Source organism: Mesoplodon densirostris, chromosome 1, assembly GCF_025265405.1.
Source record: "Mesoplodon densirostris isolate mMesDen1 chromosome 1, mMesDen1 primary haplotype, whole genome shotgun sequence".
Taxonomy (NCBI): Eukaryota; Metazoa; Chordata; class Mammalia; order Artiodactyla; family Ziphiidae; genus Mesoplodon; species Mesoplodon densirostris.
In genome coordinates this window covers 49,639,043-49,664,508 of record NC_082661.1, presented here as the reverse complement: position 1 = coordinate 49,664,508, position 25,466 = coordinate 49,639,043, and the positions used below count along the sequence as shown (strand labels likewise).

Genomic DNA, 25,466 nt, shown 5'->3' with positions numbered 1-25,466 from the left:
CCCGCGTCCCCTGCATTAGCAGGCAGACTCTCAACCACTGCACCACCAGGGAAGCCCATCTTGTAACTTTTAATATTTCAAAACATTAAAAAGGTTTTCCAGCTCTGTTCCCCTCACTCACTTTTATATGGACTTTCTCTTTTCTTCATCCCTATTATCCCTGTTCTGCTCAATTTTGATTCTACAGTTTCTCCTCAGTGTGGGACTCTGTCCTGGAAAAGAGTCTTGGCTGGTCTGCTTTTAGAGTAGATAAGAACTAGACTGCTCCAACCCCTTTAGGTCTTACCAAGTGCTGCTTGCACTTACTCACTTTTGAAGTGGACAGTAGTGATACTCATCCAGTTTCAATTGCTGTTAACCCACCACACTTTCCAGTAAATATCTGTTGGCTATTTTGGCTGTTTTGGGGTCCATCTGTTTGTAAATGAAACAGGTCTTTCACCACAGACTTTGAAAAGCACTGAGGAAAGAATCAGAGGAGGGAGAGATGAATGTTAGGAGGCTTCATGAAAGAAGAACCGTGGCTCTTAGGCTGGGCCATGAAGAGCAGTCAAAGTGGGAATGAATGTTGACATTCCCAGGGCTCTGCCCTTGGCCTCCATCTCACTTCCTTTAGGGAGCTCATCCATTCCCATGCCTTCAAACATCACCTTCAAGGCAAACACTCTCTAAGATCTAGGTCTTCAGCTCAGGAATCCTTTTAACATTAGACTTGCAGAGACACTTGGAGGTCCCACAGACATAACAAATTCAGCATAGCCCAACCAAGAATATGACTTTCCCCCTAAATTTTGTCACTGCATCTCACAAGTTATGATTGTTGTGTTTTCATTTATTTCAAAGTATCTTCTAATTTCTCTTTTTTTCTTTGACCCACAAGTTATTTAGAAGTACATTGTTAAATTTCTAGATACTTTGGAATTTTTGAAATATTTTTATATTATTGTTTTCTACTTAATTCCATAAGCATACTTATATAGTTCCTTTCCTTTGAGTTATATTGAGACTTTTTGAACCCCCAATATAATTTCTCTTGGTGAATGTTCCACGTGCACTTGAAAGAGTGTATATTCTGCTGTAGTTTGGTGAAGTGCTCTCTACAAATGTCAATTAGGTCAAGCAGGTTGATAGTGTTATACAAATCTTTTATATCCTTACTGACTTTCTTTCTACTTATTCTATTAACTCTTAAGAGGTGAAATCTCTAACTATAATTGCAGATTTTTCTATCTTTCCAGTTTTATCAGTTCTATCAGTTTTTGCCTCATATATTTTGAAGCTCTGGATTTGGAATGCTATCTTTAGCATACAATATACATTAAATATTCACAAATATATATGAGTCTGTGGAGTCTACTTCTTGACTATTTTGTTCCATTGAGCCATTTATGTATCCCTGTACCAGTTTCACATTGTTTTAATTACTGTGACTTTAGACAATACTTCGATTATTGCTAAGGCAAACCCTCTCCCTTCCTCACAATTAATTTTTCTTTTCAAAAATATCATGGTTCTTTTCATACATTTACTATTCATTTACTATTCATTCAGAATATGAACTGGTCAAGTTCTTGGTAAGTTTAATCTTAAGTATTTTATACATTTTATAAAATATATATGGTACATAACCCTATTGCTCAGAGATATTTTTCCTATTAAAGATATATAAAAGAGGTTGGCCAACTTTCTCTTTGAAGGGCCAGATAATAAATACTTTAGGCATTATGGGCCATATGATCTCTGCCACTTTGCCATTGCCATTGTAGCACAAAAGCATTGTCTTTATATACAGACTATATATAAAGAAATGGCCATAGAACTCTATTTACAAAAACAGGCAATAGGTCAGATTTGGCCTGTGGGCCATAGTTTGCTGACCCCTGATATAGAGAAAGATTTTTGGTGCATAGATATCTTTTATCCAAACTTCATAATGAATCTTCTAATACTATACTTTAGTTGAGTCTACTATTTCTATGTGGGCAAAATATCCAAACAAAAGATTACTGTGTTCCAACTTTCCAATATTTATAGCAATTATACCTTTTTGTAACCTTACTGCATTGGCTGGTTAACTCTAGAGCAGTACTCACCTATAGTACTAACAGGAGGTACTGTTTTGTTAATCGGAAGGCTCTATTTTTTCAGCTCCAAATATGATGTTGCTTGCTAGTAGTGTCTAAAAAATGTTCAAGTTTCAGATATGATGGTTAGATAGATGGTTAAAAGAGGGCTTCCCTGGTGGCACAGCTGCCGATGCAGGGCACACGGGTTCGTGCCCCTGTCCGGGAAGATCCCACATGCCGCGGAGCGGCTGGCCCGTGAGCCATGGCTGCTGAGCCTGCGCAAAAAAAAAAAAAAAAAAAAAAAAAAAAAAAAAATTAGATATATTTTAAGATTCCTTCTAACTCAAATTGTTTCAATATGAGGTCATCAGTTATTGCTTTTTGATTGTGGCTGTGGACTAACTGAGTACTCCACTGAGCAATCCATCACCCCCACCACTGACCTGTTTTTACTTAGTGTTTTCCAATCTTTTGGTTCAATTACTTGAACCTCAAGACAACACGGAAGAAAATTAATTCTTCCCAGGGATTAAGAAAAAGTAAGTAGGAAATGAAACTTATTTGTTTTAGAGTTATTTAAGGTGTTTTCCTTTGAGATTTTTCAACATAAATAAATTACTGAAATGACCTTTGAGTAACAATTATAAACTTAATTGAAAATTCAACAGTGTTTTTGACAGATTGGAGGTGAAAGGTGCAAAGAAAAATAAATTGCTAAGACTTATATGAGAATAAAACCTACAATGTTTATGCCTGAAAAGTCTGGGTCCAACATATAAGTTCATCAAGCACATACAATTAAAAAAATATGTATTTAAAGTTGAAAGTTAATATATGCATAAATGCTTATAAGTATATATTTAAATATTTTAAAATTTCTTCTAAATAAGCATTCATGTACTTACAAAGGTGTCAATGGGAGTTTCATATCCACATCCTAGGCAAAAATTGATCTATTGTTGGTACAAAACTTAGTATTTCAATTAGTCAAAAATTTTCAGTTTGGAATTCACATCCCAAAAATGAAATAAAAACAAATGTAATCAGTATTGCCATATTTACTTAATTTCCCTGAAAAACTAAAAATTAGTCCAGCTATAAAAATGAGGCACACATTAAAGAAGAGACAGGTTTACCATTGAGAATTGTGGAATTTTTCTTTGCAAGAACATTTCAAGGCCCAAATAATAAAAGTATTTTGGGTAATACCCAGTATTATCTTTTAATTTAAATAATAGCATAGAATCCTTCTCAGAAATATTATTGTACATTATATCTATTATTTTATAATAATAGAGAGAAAATAAAATTAGTACTACAAATATTAAAAGCCAATCATCAAAATTAAATTAATGTTTAGCACAGACTATTATTTATACAATGTAAATAGGCAAAATCATCGATTCCATTTAATATAAAGTATATTTCCAGCATATAATTATTTTTAAAATGAGAATTATCAATTTTAATTCAACCATTTCAAGTATTCATTCAGCTAAGGGAACAAAATAATTCTCTTAAAAATTCAAGATTTAGGGCTTCCCTGGTGGCGCAGTGGTTGAGAGTCCGCCTGCCGATGCAGGGGACACGGGTTCGTGCCCTGGTCCGGGAAGATCCCACATGCCGTGGAGTGGCTAGGCCCGTGAGCCATGGCCGCTGAGCCTGTGCGTCTGGAGCCTGTGCTCCGCAACGTGAGAGGCCACAACAGTGAGAGGCCCACATACCGCAAAAAAAAAAAAAAAAATCAAGATTTACAGATTAATATTAGAAACTTTCCCAATATAATGCATAGACTATTCTGATCTCCACTGAATTACATCATACAAAGACATGTATCACTTGCTTTATGGTTTATAATCAGGAATAACTGGTCACTGAAATCTCTTGACCAAAATATCACTGTAATTGTATGAGGCAAAGTCTAATAATAAGATGACTATAATAATGGCCATATCTTTTCAAAAACAGAATATGGAAGTTTTCGTTTTCACAACTATGAATTTCGTTTTCCAAAATCTGGTTCCCAAAGCCAACTTCTAAATGTTACAGTGGAGGTGGGGCAGTTATGGAAATAAATGATTTAATGGAACTCTGAAGAAAAAAAAATTATCATAGATATTAGTTTGAAAAATATATCTGCTGTAAGAGATACTCAGAAGTACGTAATACAGCTTATATCAAAGTTTATTGGTTAGCTAAAGGGCAGAGAGTAAGAGGCAAGTAGAATGTAATATTTGCTTTTAACAAAGCAGACTGAGTAATATGTTAAGTGTTCGGGTGGGATAGGAAAGAACTCAAGACGGGCAAAAATTTCCTCTTGGACTTTCTATATAAGCATCTGCTTTAGTTTTGGACCATTCACCAATGTGCTCATGTGATGGAGAGGAGGAACTCTGCCCACCCATGAAAATGCTTCCCAGACCAACAGGTCCTTGTCCAGCTGCTCTAGAAAGGTAGCTTGTCCCTGGGGCCCCAGAAGAGTGTAGAAGTACAGGAAAATGGAATCCAATTTGCAGAGACAGTTAATCCATCATAATTGGACTCTTTAGTGACCTAAGTTTTTCAAACACCACCTACAAGTACAGACTCTAGCTAAAAAACATGGATACGTATCTGTCTTGAAGATGCCTGTAAGAGGTCATGATATGATCTTGCGATCTTGTGATCCGCAGAATCCTCAGCTCCCTTCAGCTGTCTTTCCAAATAAAATCTTAAATAATACAGTTTAAGTCCTTTATTGGGTTCTGTAACCCCTTCAACCAAATAGGCTGCAGTTGTTTTATGTAACTTTCATTTCATTGGAAAATGTGGGAGGGTACTTGATATTACCTAAGTAAGATCAGTGGGTAAACACCGTCCACCCCAAACCAAATGATGCTGCCTTCAGGGAGTTGTCAGAAGGAAAGTCAAATGATACACCAAGACAGCACATTTGCATAAGCAAAGCCCTTCAGCACAGCCCGAACATGTTCTTTATGAGGAGGTTCCAAGACACTTGGTAATTTCAAGTGTGAAGCAACAGAAGTCTTTCTTACTTTAAAGTCAGAAGTTTCTGAAGAACTTCAAGCACAATTTTATAACAAAGGATATACTGCTCCTAAATACATATATATATATATGAAAAACAATGGAATGTTAATTGAATGCCAATATCCACTTTCAGAAAACACATTTGTACTTTTCAACCACAAAGAAAAGTGCCTAAAAAGAGCAAACATTTAACCAAGAACTTCTTCATGTAAGTACATTTTTAAAAATATCAAGAAGATAAATGATAATAATATAGTTCTTGGTCTAGAACTAGTTAACTGAAGCTTAACTGAACAGAAGGGAAACTGACTCAATCTCAATCTCTTTATATCTTCACTGGATAAATCAAATTTAAACTTTTTTTTAGACATAGCCTAGTTCAAATGAAACACTTCATATCATTGAACATTGCCTAAAAAAACCCTAAAAACGATTTAGGGGTACCTGTTTATTTTCATTATCCATATTCTCTTGATCCCCCCAATGATTAATATAACTAATCTGTGACATAAATGATTTCCTTTTTATGACATGTCAGTGACTTTGATATTTTAGTTGCAAATAAATATCCCAAAATTGCCATCCAGAAATTTATGGAAAATAACTTTAGATATGTTACTTAAAATGGCATTATGGACTAAGCATGTGTGTGGGCATTAGGGGACTTCAATTTCAGTCTTGGCTCCTCTACTTGCTGTCTGAATGACATTATGGAACAAACTTCATTGCTCTGAACTTGAAGTATTTCATCAGTAATAACTAATGTCTACTTCAAACGGTGAGAATTCAATGAAACGGTGAGAATTCAATGAAATCCATAACGTTGTTCTCTCATTTGGCCCACTATATTCATGATGTTGAACTGTAACAGGATGACAGTAATTTTGTATTATCCATAGAGGGGGAAAACACAAATCCCACAGATGCCAAAGGAGTACGCCATACTTCTTTCCAGTAAAAGATATCTCAAGATTTAACCAGAAAGTTCTCATTTTCAGTCATAAGAAAATGTACTATGTTTAACCTTGTCTAATGGATAAGGAAGACTTGTTTAAATGGGTTTCCAGGAAAAAGCAGGAAGCAATCATTTATAATAAGAAATGTTCTCCAAAAGAAATAACAACAAATTTGCCCCTGTGTATACTTTTCTGTTCTCAGAAGGGAGAACTTAAAGCAGCACTGTGAATCTGCAAAAGTCTGAAGCATAGAAGACTTTTTCTGGCCACAACAGTAACACAGCTGTTTCTCATATAAAGAGCTCTCTCAACTCAAATGGAGACCCTGAGCAACAGTTGGCCCAACACCAGATTCTGCACCTGTGCACGGAGACCAGCACTACCCAGTGTGGTCACTAAGCTGGTGCAGGTCTGCAAAGGGCTGTTGCTAGACCATGATGAGATGAGTCCAGAAGCTGGTAATAAGTGTTTAGAAACTCTTAGGGCAATCTGACAGTGGTGTAACATTGAGCAGCCTCATCAGTGGAACAAGATATAGACCAGCTCAGGTGTTGCTGAACTTGCCTGAAAAGTCACATGTGGTGTAAGCTGAGGACGAGTCATGTGCAGCAAGACCACATGAAATTTAAGGTTTGTCAACTGTTAACTATAATCCAAAAGTACATAAAAATCAGAGAAAATGTAAGCATTCTTTTATTTATATAATTTGTCATTTCTATAATAATTTAAAATGTTAATTAAGCCTTTAAAAATTTTTATATTGAGGGCTTCCCTGGTGGTGCAGTGGTTGAGAGTCTGCCTGACGATGCAGGGGACATGGGTTCGTGCCCCGGTTTGGGAAGATCCCACATGCCGCGGAGCGGCTGGGTCCGTGCGCCATGGCCGCTGAGCCTGCGCATCTGCAGCCTGTGCTCCGCAACGGGAGAGGCCACAGCAGTGAGAAGCCCACGTACCACAAAAAAAAAAAAAAAAAAAAAAAAAATTTATATTGAAATAATTATAGATACATAGTAAGTTGCAAAAAATGTACAGAGTTTGTGTATCCTTCACCTAGTTTCTCCCAATTATACCATCCTCTACAACTAGAGTATAATATCAAAACCAAAAAATTGACATTGGTACAATCTACAGAGCTTATTCAGATTTTGCCAGTTTAACATGCAATCATTTGTGAGAGTGGCCATGTATGTGAGTATGTATAGTTCTATAAAATATTATCACATGTGAAAATTCATGCAACTGCAACCACGATCAAGGTGCATAACAGTTCCACCACATGACTTCCTCCTGTTATCCATTAGAACTACCCACCCACCCCAACCCCTAACCCCCAACCCTTTGCAACCAGTAGTCTGTTCTCCATCTCTATAGTTTTGTTATTTCAAGGGGATTACATAATGGAATCATGTAATATCTAACTTTTCGAGACTAACTTTTTTTTCATTTAGCCTAATTGCCTCAAGATTCATCCAAATTGAGTGTATCAGTAGTTCATTCCTTTTAATTGCTAAATAGTATTCCACAGTATGGACAGGTACCAATTTTTTTAACCATTAAACTTGTTGAAGAACATCTAGGTTGTTTCCCAGTTTTTGGCTATTATAAATAGATCTGCTATGAACATTTACATACAGGTTTATGTGTGAACATAAGTTTTCATTTCTATGGAATAAATACCCAAGTGTTATTGCTAAGGTGATATGGTAAGTTTAGTTTAGTTCTGCTTTTGTTTTTTTTAAAGAAAATTTAAAACTATTTTCCAGACTGGATATACCATTTTACATTCATTCCTATAAGCAACATATGAGTAATCTAGTTTTTTCAAACCTTCACCAGCATTTGGTGTTGTCATTATTTTCTATACTAGCCTTTCTGATGGATGTCTACTGATATTTTATTATGTTTTTTTAACATCTTTATTGGAGTATAATTGCTTCACAATGGTATGTTAGTTTCTGCTTTATAACAAAGTGAATCAGTTGTACGTATACATATGTCCCCATATCTCTTCCCTCTTGCGTCTCCCTCCCTCCCACCCTCCCTATCCCACGCCTCTAGGTGGTTACAAAGCACCGAACTGATTTCCCTGTGCTAAGTGGTTGCTTCCCACTAGCTATCTATTTTACGTTTGGTAGTGTATATATGTCCATGCCACTCTCTTTGTCCCAGCTTACCCTTCCCCCTCCTCATATCCTCAAGTTCATTCCCTAGTAGGTCTATGTCTTTATTCCCATCTTGCCCCTAGGTTCTTCATGACCATTATTTTTTTTTAGATTCCATATACATGTGTTAGCATACGGTATTCATTTTTCTCTTTCTGACTTTCTTCACTCTGTATGACAGACTCTAGGTCCATCCACCTCACTACAAATAACTCAATTTCGTTTCTTTTTTATGGCTGAGTAATATTCCACTGTATATATGTGCCACATCTTCTTTATCCATTCATCTGTCGATGGACACTTAGGTTGCTTCCATGTCCTGGCTATTGTAAATAGAGCTGCAATGAACATTGTGGTACATGACTCTTTTTGAATTATGGTTTTCTCGGGATATATGCCCAGTAGTGGGATTGCTGGGTCGTATGGTAGTTCTATTTTTAGTTTTTTAAGGAACCTCCATAGGGTTCTCCATAGTGGCTGTATCAATTTACATTCCCACCAATAGTGCGTGTGGGTTCCCTTTTCTCCACACCCTATCCAGCATTTATTGTTTGTAGATTTTTTGATGATGGCCATTCTCACCGGTGTGAGATGATATCTCATTGTAGTTTTGATTTGCATTTCTCTAATGATTAATGATGTTGAGCATTCTTTCATGTGTTTGTTGGCAATCTGTATATCTTCTTTGGAGAAATGTCTATTTAGGTCTTCTGTCCATTTTTGGATTGGGTTGTTTGTTTTTTTGATATTGAGCTGCATGAGCTGCTTGTAAATTTTGGAGATTAATCCTTTGTCACAAATGACTCCGAATAGCCAAAGCAATCTTGAGAAAGAAAAAGGAGCTGGAGGAATCAGGCTCCCTGACTTCAGACTATACTACAGAGCTACAGTAATCAAGACAGTATGGTACTGGCACCAAAACAGAAATATAGATCAATGGAACAGGATAGAAAGTCCAGAGATAAACCCACGCACATATGGTCACCTTATCTTTGATAAAGGAGGCAAGAATATACAGTGGAGAAAAGACAGCCTCTTCAGTAAGTGGTGCTGGGAAAACTGGATAGGGACATGTAAAAGTATGAGATTAGAACACCCCCTAACACCATACACAAAAATAAACTCAAAATGTATTAAAGACCTAAAATGTAAGGCCAGACACTATCAAACTCTTAGAGGAAAACATAGGCAGAACACTCTATGACATAAATCACAGCAAGATCCTTTTTGACCCACCTCCTAGAGAAATGGAAATAAAAACAAAAATAAACAAATGGGACCTAATGAAACTTAAACGCTTTTGCACAGCAAAGGAAACCATAAACAAGACGAAAAGACAACCCTCAGAGTGGGAGAAAATATTTGCAAATGAAGCAACTGACAAAGGATTAATGGATTAATCTCCAAAATTTACAAGCAGCTCATGCAGCTGAATATCATGGTTTTAATTTCATTTCCCTAAAGGTTAATGAAGCTGAGCATCTTTTCATGTACTTATTTATCATCAATACATCCTCATTGTTGAAATGTCATGTCTTTTACCCATTTTCTAACTGAATTACTTGCCTATTTATTTATTTATTTTACTATTGAGTTTTGAGGGTTCTTTATATACTCTAGATGTGAGACCTTTGTTGGATATGTGGATTGCAAACAGTTTCTCCAAGTCTGTAGCTTGTCTTTTCATCCACTTCATAGCATCTTTCATAGAACAAATAATTTTAATTTGCTTTCCCCCCTAATATTAGTGATGGCAAGAATGTCTGCTCTCACCACCTGTTTTCAACACACTTGAAGTTCCAGGTAGCGCAATAAGACCAGAAAAAAGAAATATGAGGCAAATGAATTGGAAAGGAAGAGGTAAGTGTGTCCCTACTTGCAGATGGAATGATTGTCTATGCAGAAAATCCCAAGGAATCTGAAAACAAAACAAAACAGGACAAAAAAACCTCTTAGAACTAATAAGTGAGTTCAACAAGATCATAGGATACAAGATCAACATGCAAAAATCAACTGCATTTGGGGACTTCCCTGGTGGCACAGTGGTTAAGACTCCATGCTCCCAATGCAGGGGGCCCAGGTTTGATTCCTGGTCAGGGAGCTAGATCCCACATGCATCCTGCAACTAAGAGTTTACATGCCACAACTAAGGAGCCCGCCTGCCACAACTAAGGAGCCCACATGCCATAACTAAGACCCGGCACAACCAAATAAATAAATATTTTTTTAAAACACAAAAATCAACTTATTTGTACATACGTGTACACACAACGAACATGGTAGTAAAAACACAATACCATTTACAACTGCTTCAAAGAAAATGAAATAAAATAAATCCAACAAAACACAAACAGAAGCTATATGCTGAAAATGACAAAATGCTAATGAAAGAAATCAAAGAAGACCTAAATAAATTGAGAGACATACCACATTCATATTGGAAGATCCAACATAGTAAAAATGTCAATTCATCCTATCAAAATCCCTCAAGCTTTTTTGTAAATATAGACAATCTAATTTTAAAATTTATATGGAAAGGCACAGACCTATAATGGTTAAAACAATTTTGCAAGAGAAGGAATCACTCTCCCTGATATTAAGACTTCCTATATAGCTACAGGAATCCAAAATGTGGTAATGGTGAAAGGATAGACACATAGATCAATGAAACAGAATACAGAACTAGAAATAGGCCCCATACAAATATTCCCAATGATTTCTGACAAAGGTGTAAAAACAATTCAGTGGAGGAAGAATAGCAAGTGAACCTTGACTTAAACCTTGCCCTTTATAAAAAAATTAACTCAAAATGGACTATGGACTTAAATGTAAAATATAAAACTACAGAACTTTAGAAAAGGACATAGGAAAAATTCTTTAGGACCTAAAAATTCTTTAGGCTAGGTGAGGCGTTCTTAAACTTGACACCAAAAGCATGATCCATAAAAGGAAATATTGATAAAATGGAACTTCAATGAATTTAAAAACCATTGTTTCTTGAAAGTCTGTTAATTTGTAATTTAAGATCAGGCAAATTATGAAAATATATTTGTATTATTCATTTTTAACCTTAATTTACTGATGGCAAAAGCTGCTGCACTGGATTGTCTTGACAAGAAAAGGCACAGCTTTTCTGAATATAGCTGTGTAGTGGTTAACCAAATAATAATAATAATAATAACCAAATGATAAATGATAATGATAATAGTAACTACATGATAATGATAATAGTAACTAAATGATGTAAGTAACTACAAAGAAATGAAGACCAAAAGAGTTCATGTTAATTTTACCTAGCATTATGATTCCTCATACATTGAGTTTTATAGCCTTTATTAATTGTGAATTGCTAAAACCACACTTGTATTAATTGCAAAGATGTACTGGCTAACAAAGCAAAGAAACCATTAAAATGTACTTGTCACTTACAGACAAAAGCAGTAAGTTCCAAGACAAAAGAATTATTTTAAAGAATACTAAAATAAAAAGCTCATGTTCAACATTTCACATGTAACATTAATACTCTGCAGACTTACAAAACAGCACTTTGAATTGCTAAGACTAAAAACCCTTACACGATTGCCAGATAATGGTGACAGACTGTACTGAAGGTGCTTTATTGAAAATCTGGGCTGAAGGTGTGGCAAAAAAAGATAGTTAAAGTACCATTTTCTAATGAAGCCACAGCTTGACGAATTCAGGGACTGGCTAGTAATGCGAAGTGGTACCAACTCACGAAACAAAAGTAGCAAAGTATTTACCATTGCAACTTACTGACTGCACAGCTATTGCTAACATAGTGATTCAGTATATGTGTGATTTGAAAATGATGTGATAAGAAGGAAGAATTCTTCCTTTTCTCAGTTTGATTACTGATAAACACAACTAACTAGTCTTAAACTGCATAAAAATGCAAAGTACTACATTGTCATCAAATGTAATTTGGAGCTTAAGTTTTGTGTAGGATTATGTTCTGGTAGTAGAGCTGCAATGACAAGAAAACAAGTCTGAGGTAGTTATACAGATTAAAGAATTTATCCCAAAAGATAAACCAACACACTGCTTCATCAAGAAAGTCTGGCTACCTAAAAAAAAAAAAAAAAAAAAAGAACCCTGCCAGATGAACTGGACAGTGTGTTTAGTGATGTGGTAAGAATTTTTGATTTCGTAAAGGTTAATGTGTTAAATTTTGGATTACTCACTTCATTATGTGATAATATGGTAACTGATAATTAACAACTGTTATTACATGTTGATGATGGTTAGAGGAGAAAGTTCTATCAAGAATGTTTCAACTACAGAGCAATATCAGTGTTGGCAAGAGAAGAGCCAGTTTGTTCCCAATGTTTTAAGGATTTTTAAGCAGGCTTACTTAAAAATAAAAATGACTATAAAATAACAATAAAAAGAAATAAATGGTTACATATTCTCAGATTTTCATATCCTTTAGAGTTATAATTGATAAACTAATCTTAAAATGTCAGCCACACACGGCTGGTATACAGCTTGCAGCACATAAGACTCCCTGTGTGATTTCCACAACGCACAAACTGGTCTACATCCTGTTCACTGAGGCCAACCCACTGTCATGCTCTTGGATGTCACAGCAATATATCAAACTGCTTTGAAAGTTTCTAAATGCTTGCTCTCAATTTCAGAAAACTTATCTTGCTGCAAATAACACAGATTGTTGCTGGTCCAAGACCATACTTTGAGTAGCTCTGGTGGACAAAATTTCTGAAAAAGAGTAGAGAGGGGCATAAGTAAGAACATTTGACAGCTCAAGGCTCTATGAAAAGCCAATAAGGCAACAATGGATGCATTTCCTTTTTTTGAACCACTATTTTCCATCAAATCTAAGCATCCTTAATTGTAAAATACGTCACTATTTTACATACCGCTAAGAAAAACACTGTCAATTAAGCTGACAGATGACTTATTATAAAACACATTTTGAGTTTAAAGAAGGTATAATGATGGGGAAAAAAAAGTGCTCCTCAGAATCACAAAATACAATATTTATAGTTTTTACAGTTTCTATAAGTAATATAAAATAAGAACAAATATCAACAAATTAATTATGATGAAGGATATATAAAATAAAAATTATGCTAATGTGTTTTCTGTTAAAAGGATAAAACAACATTAATTATAGGAAGAGGTAATGTCAGATTCATACTACTTAAATTTTCAGCATTTTGGGGACATTTGTCATTTTTTTACCACCCAGTTTATATTCATTCTTTGTTTAAAAACACAGAACAAAACTCTCAGTTTGCTTTGGAAAACCATTCCTCTCTCAGTCTCAGCCGTATGGCCTGGAGTAGTCCTGACAGACCTTAACGGACCAGCATCTCCCACAATGATCAGTTTAGGGAAAGGGCTATAACTGAAGTGGAAACAGTGAAATGCTAGGAGATATTGGCTCAAGCTTCTGAGAAAAAGAAACTCCCTCTGTCCTCCAGGGAGTTTCTGGGAGAGGACATTTTTCTACCCCCGACGTAATATTACCTTAGAATGGAGTGTTGTAGAACCCATGCAGCCAATTTGCTATCACAAGGGATAGTTTGTCACTGTTGGGGTATAACTACATAAAGCCTAAGAGAGCAGAGATTTAATATTTGTTCTGATAACAAGATAACTCTGCAAAATTTGCCTACCAGGACAAATGCCTCGTAGCCCCTATTGTCTTATGACCGAGGTGTGGATTTTCATATTACTTGTGGACATGGTGAGAGCCGCTTCCCCCCGCACCCCGCAGTGCCTGCTAACTAAACAAATGTCTTCCCCTCCGCACTTCTGCAGCACAGGAAAGCAGTTCAGTAAAAGTAGGCCTTTTGGGGCACGGATCTAAAGTCACATTCCCTAATTAATCAGTAATAAAGATCATAGTAGAATCACCATATGTCTAATTCTTGTGTTTATCCCTTAGCTGGTTCCATATTTTGGAGGAAAATAAAGAATTGTTAATGATTGACTCAAACCCAACAATATTATTATCCTTACTTTACATATGAGAAAACTAGGTTTCAGAGAAGATAAGCAATTTGCAGAAAGTCACCAAAATCTAAAATGTGTAGCAAAACTGGCAGTCAAAGCCAGGGACCTCTCATTAACTCTGAAGTCTACTTTTTTTTTCCCAATGTGCTCACATGCATGTATTTCTGTTCATTAAAAATAGGCACACATCATGAACATTCTCTAACAAGATTCTAAAAACTGTATGTGTGGGTGGAGGGAAAGAAAAGGAAAATGAGCTCATGTTTACGATGCACCTACCACGCTCCAGACACTGTCCAAAGCCATTCATTTGCATTGTGTACTTTAATCCTCACAACCACCTCCAAGAACCTGCAGCAGTTAAGTGAGAAGCAGGTATCCAAAGCTCACAGGCTCTCTATTTACTTGCTTGCTCTTGAAGGCCAAATATTAGTCTTCAGTTATTAGAAGGCTGTTAAAAGTATAGTGTTTACTAACAGCATCAGTTTATCTGCGTAATTCACACACTTACTGAAAAGTTCTTTTCAATGGCACAGAACACAACATCCACACATAGGAACACCCCTGTCCCGGCCCACGCCAGCACTGCAGTGAACAATGATGGGTCCTGTAAGGTGGCTCTTCCTTACATAACGAACATACTTTATAAAACCTTCTGCTGAGGCAGGAGTGCCATCGTCTGGCCACTTGGTGAACTGCAAGTGTTTTACAAAGTGACTAGCTCCTGTCTGTGGGGGTGGGGGTGCGGTGGGGAGGGAGAGAGGGAGAAAGGGAAAGAGAGAGGGTGGGAGAGAGGGAGAGAGAGAAGGAGGGAGGGAGGGAGAGAAAGGCGGAGAGAGGAGAGATTTATCAACGTCTTATAGTAGAGATCTTCTTTTAATTTCTAATATGCCAGAAATAGTAATAGTAATTGCTATATGGTAACAGGATAATAAAAATAAAAATACTAACAGGTGACAGGAATTTAGCCCTTACTCTGTGCCAGGTACTGTGCTAAGGACTTCACATGCATTATCTCATTTAATCCTCACATCAACCCTGGGGAGGAAAGCACTGTGATATCCTCAGTTTACAGATGAAAAAGCAAGAATTTGATTGACTGATAGATGTATGCTAGGTCAGAAGGCTCATATGTTTAGAGCTAGGACAATAATGTAGCCCTCCCAAATCTAACTCTACCATCTTTCTTCTGCACCATGAGAATGTAGAAGAGTCCAAACAAACCAAGAATCCAAAACACTTAGGATGAAAGATGAGCTAACATGTTAGGAATAAGATAGAATCTTATTCAGCAATCTTAATCAGCAATCTATCTTGGCTTAAATATTATGATACTAAATTTTTTTTTTTTTTTTTTTTTTTTTTTGCGGTACGTGGGCCTCTCACTGTTGTGGCCTCTCCCATTGTGGAGCACAGGCTCTGGACATGCAAGCTTAGCAGCCATGGCTCACGGGCCTAGCCACTCCGCGGCATGTGGGATCTTCCCAGACCGGGGCACGAACCCATGTCCCCTGCATCGGCAGGCGGACTCTCAACCACTGTGCCACCAGGGAAGCCCTGATACTAAATTTAATTAAAACAGTAAGTGCTGTCAAGCTGCTTAACCGGGATTTGGTGGGGGGCAACCTCCTCCGGTGATGCGAATAGGGCAGTTAATGACCATGTGAGTAGACTCTGGTCCCCACTCTTTTGCTGAACGCCCTGGAAGTGGAGCCATGGAACTCTACTCAGGGTTGACAGATAAAGCACTTTGGGTTTACCGATCATCCTTTCCAGCGGGTTCGCCCTTTCCCCAGTGTGGGGCCCTCGTTTTACTTCACTGGGCGCCTTCGTGAAAAAACTCAGGAAGGGTTCCTCACTGCTCCTCTGCTTCTCCCTAATGTACCACTGTTTTCTACATTCCAAATAGAAATACAATTTTCCTAAGTTCCAAATATAAAACTTCAATTTTGAATCACCGGTACGTGACATTGGATGAGGAAAACAACACTTGAAAATCTTGTGAAGGCACCAAATTGAGGATAGCTCTCACTCCATCACATATTTTAGGGATTACATCTTTCATGCACTGTTGACCACTGAGAACCTGCAAGAAGGTGGGCCTCACTGGTTTCCTGACACAGTGCCATGATGCAGATTCTTCAAACATCAACCCCATGGTTTTGAGGCTTGTGGGTCTCAGCCCAAAGGCCACCATCCTAGATGCCCTTGTCAACGGTGCACAGGTGAAACCAAGCATTTGAATCCTTGCAGACAGATCATTCCTCTGGACCTCCCACCTGGCCTGTATTCTCCAAGCATGCTGTCCTTTCTCCTGCCATAGCATGTATCACATGTTATTTGGAACTGGTGTTTTCCTTCCCCGCTAGACTGTAAGCACTCTAAGAGTTGAGACTGTTTCTGTTTTCTATCTCCAGCATCTGGCACAATACTTGGTTAATAGGAGGGAATCAACAAGTGTTAGGAGAGTGAAGGATCAGGCAAATCCTCAGGTGTACAGAGCAAGCACAGGGCCTAGCACACAGCCAGCAAGCTCTCCATCAATGTCAGCCATTATTACTATCCTTGGCCTCCTCTGTCATACCACTCTATGCTCCGATCCTCATGCTCTTCAATTCTATCTTTTCCCCTCCCTCCCCACTTCTCTATCTCTTCAACATCTCCCTTTGCACTCAAGCCCCCATCCCACAGTAAACTCGTGGAAACTATCATCACTTCCCTAAATGCTTCTTCCACTTCCTGGCCTTGCCTCCCACGGGCACTGCACTCTGCAGCCCTCTCTAATCAAGGCCACGTATTTTCCTGTACTCCAGGTACCACAGAGCCTAGAGGTTAGGTACCACAGAGCCTAGAGGTTAGGTTGCATACCACTTGCTGCCCAATGCTATTTCCAATTCATTATTCCTTCTCTTTGAACAAAAACCTCTCTTCCTTTTGAGTTTCATACCTCTTAGCTTCACCTTCTCATTGCTATCACCCTACCACAGATTCTGACCAGGCAAATTTGGGATCTCAACAGCCAAACAGACACTCTAACCTCACATTTTTATTTCTCTCTTGCAGAGGAGACCATTTCTTTCCTCTAGTCCTCACAATGTGATCACTCCTTGGGCTCACCATCACCTATAATGTCCAGCATCAAAAATCTTCCAGTTCTTAGATTCCAACATCATTTTCTGAGCAGAAGCTGTTATGCTACCACCTCATTTGTGCTTCACTTCAACTCCAACAATGTGACTAAATGGAGCTCTCCTGTCCTTGTTGTCCTCCATTTCCTCCTAGCCCCTGATTCCATCCATCTTCCTAAATTTAGACTTCATGGCTGATTATCTAAATCATTCTCTTTCCAAACTGTCAACTCCTTTCATCCTTTGAATCCTGCCACATATACTAAGCAACATCCCTCCCTGGGCAAGTCTCATAACCTGTGTTCAGGAATCCCATGGTTAGGAAAAAATTAATCACATAGTTGCATATTTTATTGTTATTGCAAATTATGGGTTCCAACCTCACACCTCCAGCAACCCTTTTCCTGATCATTGCCTGTGCTCCAATCAACTTCTTTGATGATGACTCCAAATCTCATCACTCTTTTCAAGTTTCCGGTTTAACTCCCATCCCCTTCACTCCTATAGAACACATGTATCACCTACCTGCTAATCAAATCCACTTAGAGCAATGTAACATCACCTTCTCCTATAAATCATTCCTTTTCTATTTTCTGAGTCTGTTAGAGCAAGAAATGAATTATTCTATGAGTTATTCTAGACCAATACTTCCCAATAGAACTTTCTACAATGATGCAGATGTTCTATATCTTTGCTGCCCAAATGGTAGCCACTAGTAACATGTGATTAAATATTAGAAGTGTGGATACTACAAATGAGAAACTGAATTTGTTATTTTATGTAAGTTTAAATAATTTAAATATAAAATAGCCAAATGTGGCTATCGCATTTGACAGCATAATTTTTGAACGCTCCTTATAAGTCACAAGTCATAAGTCACATAAAGTCTGCCAATTTTATCTGAAAAACACCAAAGTCTCTGCTTTCTATCTAATTGTTAACTGCCGTAGCTGATCATGGACGCTTCTTACTAAAATTGTTCAATGTCTCCCAATTATCTTCATAATGAAGTTCACGTTCCAAGACATTTCATGTTCTGGCTTTCTCTACTTATTTTCTATAGCCTCATCTCACCTCTCATTACTCCCTGGCATTGAACTTTTACATTCCAGAAACACTTAACTACTTGTATCTCTCTATACATATCCCATGCTATTTTATACCTTGATCATCTACTTTCTCTTTCCATCTTTCTCATTTGGGTTATTCTCAATCCAGATGTCACCTCCTCTAGCAAATCTTCCCCCCAAGCCCAAGGAGAGCTAAATACTTCCCTTCTGAGCTCCCAAAGCACCCCATACAAATCTCAATATTACCACATTCATTGAGCACAGTAACTGGAGGTACCAGTAAGCACACTGAACTCTTTGCTACTCAGTGAGGAGCAACAGTGCCTGGCACAGTGATTATCAGGATATCTTAAGGACTCCATACATATCCGTCACTCTCAGCAGAAGCAGCCGAAGTACATCCCAGGATTAGGCAACTTCCAACACTCACTCTCAACCGCCCCAACTCCCCTTTTCAATTTTTTCATCTCTCCAGTCAGAGTTTGCTTAGGCAGAAGTAGAAGTGGTGTTGTCTTAGTTTCTGGTACCAGGGATAAGTAAAAACAAGTTACTTTAAAAAGTACCCCCCTGGCGGCTTCCCTTCCCTGGTGGCACAGTGGTTGAGAGTCCGCCTGCCGATGCAGGGGACGCGGGTTCGTGCCCTGGTCCGGGAAGATCCCACATGCTGCGGAGCGGCTGGGCCCGTGAGCCATGGCCACTGAGCCTGTGCGTCCGGAGCCTGTGCTCCGCAACGGGAGAGGTCACAACAGTGAGAGGCCCGCGTACCGCAAAAAAAAAAAAAAAATGCTTTCAATGGGTTCATTAGTAGAGTCAGCACAGCTGAGGAAAGAGTTAATAAGCTTGAAGACAGGTTAATAAAAATTGCCTAAACTGAAACACGAAGAGGAAAAAGAGTAGCAGGAAAAGAAAGTAAAAAGCATATTGGTACAGCCTCTTTGGAAAATAGTTTGTCATTTATATACTTATGACTCCGAAGTCCCACCCCTAGATATTTACCTTAAAGAAATGGAAACTTAGGTTTACACAAAACTGGTGTGTGACTATTTGTAATGCTTTTATCCATAACTGCCAAATCTGGAAACAACTCAAATGTCCTTCAAACTGTAAATGGCTAAACAAACTGGTGTAGCCATATAATAGAATACTACTCAGCAAATTTTTTTAAATTAAATACTGGTAAATGCAATGGTGTGGATAGCTTTATACTAAGTGCAAAATACTCAAAATGCAATGTATTTATGATTCCATCCACATGACACTTTGAAAAAGACAAAAGTAAAGAGAATGAAAACAGATTACAGGTAGCCAGGTGTTGGTGGTGGAGTTAGGAGCTGACTACACAAGAGCACAAGAGAAATTTGAGGGGTGAAGGAAATGTACTGTATCTTGACAGCAGTGGTAGACCTTTGTCTAACCTTACAGAACTGTATGCTAGAAGGGTGAATTTTACAGTATATAAGTTATACTTCAGTATTTAAAAAGTATTTTCTTGTAAACTATTTTTGTGTGAGAACTGTACTTTAATAATTATATAGTGTGATATTGCCTTAATTAGATTCGACATGCCTCAAATTAAAAAAAGTCATCAGAGAAGACGATTCTGGCACTTGATGAGAGATTGAAATGTGACCTCTAAGATCTTCTCTGACTCCAAGGTTTCTGAGGTATGTATGTGATTCTTCAACCTTATACACAATAATTATATATGTATATTTTTCTCCATGGTTATATTTATATTATATACAAATGTAAATACATATACACAGAAAAAATTTGGTATATTCTTCAGTATTATGACTTATTTTATTATATATACCTGTATTTTCTTTTTCCCACAACACGTGATAATGTATAATCCAAAAAAAAGTTATTATTTTACTTAAAAGTATATACTGTGCAACAAATTAAAATTAAGAAAATGAAGAAGCAGGTCATATTCAAGGCTATACAAATCATTAAGAAATAAAAACAGATCATTTTATTAAATTGACATGTCTGCTATACTAAAATATTTAAAGAAAGGGTAGAAATGTGCCCTTTATGAATGTGAGGTGTGGAGCATTTTCTTCATTTTTAAAGGAAAATCCTAGAAAATCATGTTTTCCCCATTTGAAAAAGTTTTTCCTAGCTCAGGACCTGCATTTATATTAGAAATTTCTTTGTGCATACCTCTGAAATATAGCCTCTTCAAGAATCTGCTAATAAAATGGGATGAGGTCATACCCTGAAGTTTAGGGGTGTCAGTATGGGAAGGCCCTGCCAGCTCTTCATCCTCACTGCTCGACTTCTTTTTTAGAAAGAAGTTACTGGTTGTCCACAAGCTGGGGTCACTCTCACTAGAAAAGAAATTTATATTTGTTCATGGTTTCAGAGAATGTATATATTTAAGAAAGAATCTCTGATAATCTATATTAATTATTCAATTGACATTCACCTCCATTTCAGCTCAGCCACCCATTTCCATTGTCAGCCCCTGGAACTGGCCCACTTTCAAAGAGATAATTCCAAAGTTCGAATGTCTGATCACAAACTCCAACTCCTCTCCCTTTCACCTGGCTTGCAAACTAGCCGCCTTGGATCAAGCCACCTAGGATCAAGCCACCTATTCACTTTCTTTCCTCCTTTATCCAGGCTGTGGTGGAAGAAGAGTACTGGAGTCCTGGGTTTTCTAGTATCAGCAGAGAGCCATTTGGAAAACACTGGTACGTCTCTATTCCATTTCCTCTACCATTCCTAATTGCTGTATTACCACCCTCATGTAGTCCCCTTCTCAATTCTCTGCTTTAGTAAAAATGTAGTCCCTTCTATAAAACGTAAGCCAGAAAGTAAGAACTCTTTCAACTCACTCTCTTTAAAAATGCCTCAACATTCTTCATTACTCCTTACTTTCTCCACGTTCAGAATTAATCCTTCCATGTTCTCTACTCTATGCCTTCTGTCTCCTCTGAGAGATTTTTCTAAAATTATCTTTTCTTATGTATAACTAATTTCTCCCTATCTACAAATTCTTTCTATCTACAATATCATAATACTTGATTCTCTCTCACCTTAAAAAGAGAAGACCCTTTAATCTTTCTCTGTCTAAATAACTGCTCTATATACTCTAACAGATTTCTCAAATTATGAGCCCACACTCCCTTTCTGTTTCCTCTCCAACTTCTCACTACTCAGCTTACTCACTTATGCTATCTGCTTGGCTCTCTTTGCGCTTTCATTTGCAACTCCACTTAGCAAAAGCCTCCTAATTTGATTTCTGGGTCTAATCTCCAATTTCTAGAGAAAATTATCTCCAAAATTCAAATTTAATTGTTATACCTGTTCACCAACGTCAGGATAAACTCAGGCTCCTTTCTGGACTCATAAGTTGAGGATGTTGGTAGTCTAGCCCCTGCCTACTTTTTCATCCTTATCTCTATTAATTTCCTTTATGCCCTTTATGCCTCAGCCTTAACAAAGTAAATGCCTTTTCCTTTTGTTTCTGTGGGTAATTTCAGTTTCTTGCTCTTTCCTCCTTCCCACCTTTTCTTGGGTTACTGTAAACATCAACTTGTTCTCCATTTCCTGCCAGCTATCTTTCACCTCATTACCAGCAATCCTCCTTCCAGATAGGTGATTGACAGATAGGAAAATGCAAAAAAGACTCCATCTGTGCTTCATTTTCATTCTAACAGACTGAATAAAATGTGTGCTCCTTGGTTTCACATATATTGAGTTCCTTCACACTCTGGCCCACATCATATTTTTTGCTCCGTCTCTCATCTTCTCAAGCTTCCTGGCATTCCAATTCACATATACCTTATAACTCCTGACACATTACATGTCTCACCATTAATAAGATATTTTCACAGCTCCTTACCTTTGCTCAAGCTTCTCCCCACAGCTTGAAACTTTCTTCCTCCCTTTTCACCTGCTGAATTTCTATTTATTTAAGATCCGATCCTAAATCCAACCAAAATATCTTTTCTTCAAAGAAGGTGGTGGGGAACTCTCCCCCTTGAATAGTCCTGTCTTCTGCACCCACAATCCTTGGACTCTGACTCTATAATAATATTTACTACACTGTATTTAAATTTGTCTTTTAGATGTCTGTGTCCCCAATTAAGCTATAAACTAGAGAGCAAGAACTATTAATACTTTGTATTTGTATACAGTGCTTACTATATAATTAGTATCTACTAATTAGTATATATTAGTAGCATATAATATTATCTCAAAACGCCTTTTGAATTAATATTATTTGTTCATTTAATGCACTTGTGAAAGTTGTTTATACAAGTTGCATACTATACACATTATTATGCAGTGTTCTTCCAGTGACTGTAGCTAACATTACTTATAAATCTCTAAGAAAATACGGCTCAAAAAAATGTTTCCTTATTTGATGTTTTTGCATGTAACAGCTAAATTTGAACATTTTATAAGCATGAAAGCTGCTGTTTCTTTTGTTTTTCTAATGGAAATTTACTTTTCTCCCAGTTTTTAAAATTTTTTTCATTTATAGTACCAAGTATTCATCATGCTAATAATTCCATTTCTAGTACATTATTTTCTTTCTGGAAGCATATAATGTCTCAAGATTTAGTTGTGTACTGAGCTTTACCTTACCTCAAGTACACTGCCCCCTCCAAGAGCTCCAAACACATTTACCAAGGCTTTGGAACTGGGTAATTGTTGATATGACAGAGAAATTTAATTCTTTAGGAATATCTTTTCTTGTGTTAATACCATATTTATGAGATCATAAATACACCCTATTTTTAGACAAATCAGGTTGTACTTACTACAAAGAACTATATTTTTAAAACTAATCCAACATTTGAGGACCATTATTCACTGTCTCCACTCAGAGGGCTAGCTATGAATATGAATAAGCAAAAAACTCACTAAATAAGCATATTAGTTATATCTTTCTGTCTTCTTTTTAAACTGATCCTCAAAATCATCACTATGTTGAAAATCCTGAAGAAACAATTCTACTTCCCCTGAGTTAACTTCATTTTCAAAAACCTACAGGCATAAGAAAGGAAAAAATTATGACTATGATTTTAAGAATATATAGTTTAAAGAAAATGATTTCTATAGCTTCTCAAGAAGAGCAATAAGGTATTCAATAATAGAATTAAAACCACAATCACAGTGTGATTTCTACTCCTAGAAAATCATTTGAAATGTATATCTCTGTCAAAACAGAGTGTAGAGTACTATGCACATATAAATTATTTCTACTGAATCACCCAAGTTATTTTCCAAAAGTTCATAAAAATAAACTTCATTTTTCTTAAAAAAACAGATAAACAGATTATTACTGCAGCCCAGAAGAGATTCTTATAATGAATGCTTATCACATTTAGTTTATTGTGAAAATAAAATTCCTAACACTTTATTTATCTTTATTTTAGCGCTTGTAACCTAATCCAGTAATTCTCGGTATGTCTCTGCCGCAAGATTTTGTTCTGCCCAATGGACTTTAGTCCACTTTGTTGCCTTTGCACCATCCTATACAGTACCTGGCCCACTGGTAAACAAAATTGAATATAATTAAAGGGAAAAATCACATTAAAATAAAGATTCATTTACCAATATTTTAGCCCTCAATTCTGCTTCAATTAATCCATTCATTTGACAGCTCTTTTCTGGGGGTCTTAGTACATGCAGATACTGTTCTAAGTGTTATGGATAAAACACTGAATAAGAGGCATGTGTTCTGCCCTTGTGGAGCATATATATATATTCTGATGGGGAGAGAGAAAATACACAAGCAAGTGTAGAAAAATTACAGCTGTGATAAATGTTAATGCAGTAACAGAGTATGGTGATACTTAACCACCATGTACCTAAAAGACAGAAGGAAGGGCTAGGCAAAGAGACAGGAAAGCATCCTAAGCAAAAGGAACAACAGGTCCAAAGACTGGGAGGCCTGCCATGGTCTGGTCTCTGCCTAATTTCCCACCCTCAGCTCCCATCCGTTTCTCATGCAGCATCTCTAGCCACACCCTGTGTTATGTCTTTCCACACTCTGTGTTATGTCTTTTCATCTTTTTTGAAGCATCTTTTGATGAGCCTTATTTTGTGAAACTTATTAATCCTTTCCCTTCTTGTTAGTGTATATGCATATGTAGATATTTTGCTTAATTCCATGAAATTTCCTAGACTTGGAATACTTCCTAGTGGGCATATATATGCTTGTGGGCATATACACAGCCATCATACGGAAATATGGACCTAAGCACAATCGATTTTAAAAGCAAACATATTAATGGAAAGATGTAAACAACTACCTAGCACTCTTATCAAGCATATTCGTTTTGCTGGACAAGTCAAAACATATAGCTTATTAAGTTTTTAGTCTAACATAAATAAGCATTGCCTAAAATATAAAGTTAATTTATACTTTAGCAATAACTTGACCATTTTAGAATATATTAAATTCTAGTGAATTGGTTAATTGCCATTTTGAATAACATATAAAACATAAATTTAAAAAATCCTTCCTTATGCGGGTAAAAACATATATCAATTCTCATGTATTTTTCTAAACTTTTTTAAGCTTTGCTTTTAATATTTGGGGATTTCATTCACCTAGAATAAATTTCAGTGTAAAGTGTACCTTGCGCATTCTGCTCAACCACCAACAATGATCTTGCATTCAAAAGACATTCACAAGATCCAGTAGGCCACACCTGACACTAGGTGAGCTTTGCAGAAGGATACAGGAAGGGAGATACATGTCAGCAGAATAGCCTAAGGCTTGCCCTCATCAGGAGTTCTAATGGCATTCTAGTGTCACCTCAAGTGGAGGGAAGTGAGATGACATGGGTGGGTACCAGTTACCCTGGCTTAGAAGCCTCAAGCTACACAAGAAGCAGGACCTCTTATAACAACCATGAGCCTAACCTCTAGAGACTGCAGCAAGGAGCTTCCCACATTCATCCCATTTGTATCAATACTTTCAGCAAGACGTTTATAGTCCTAGTCATAATCCTCTAGCCCAGGAGTCAGTTTTACCATAGTCAATGCTGCCTGGTAACACAACTGATAGTCCACCTTTTTCAGG

The 25,466-nt window shown here is 37.1% G+C and overlaps 1 protein-coding gene across 1 annotated transcript; it reads right to left on the bottom strand.

Moving 5' to 3' along the window:
- Window positions 1-5,901: 5,901 nt before the first annotated feature.
- On the bottom strand, window positions 5,902-25,028 carry PTPN20 (protein tyrosine phosphatase non-receptor type 20). Its single transcript, XM_060096048.1, is given in 7 exon segments — window positions 5,902-5,958; window positions 14,726-14,782; window positions 14,784-14,942; window positions 15,964-16,136; window positions 20,636-20,750; window positions 23,321-23,419; window positions 25,020-25,028. Coding segments are annotated over 7 exon segments (669 nt in total).
- Between the last annotated feature and the right edge of the window lie 438 nt (window positions 25,029-25,466).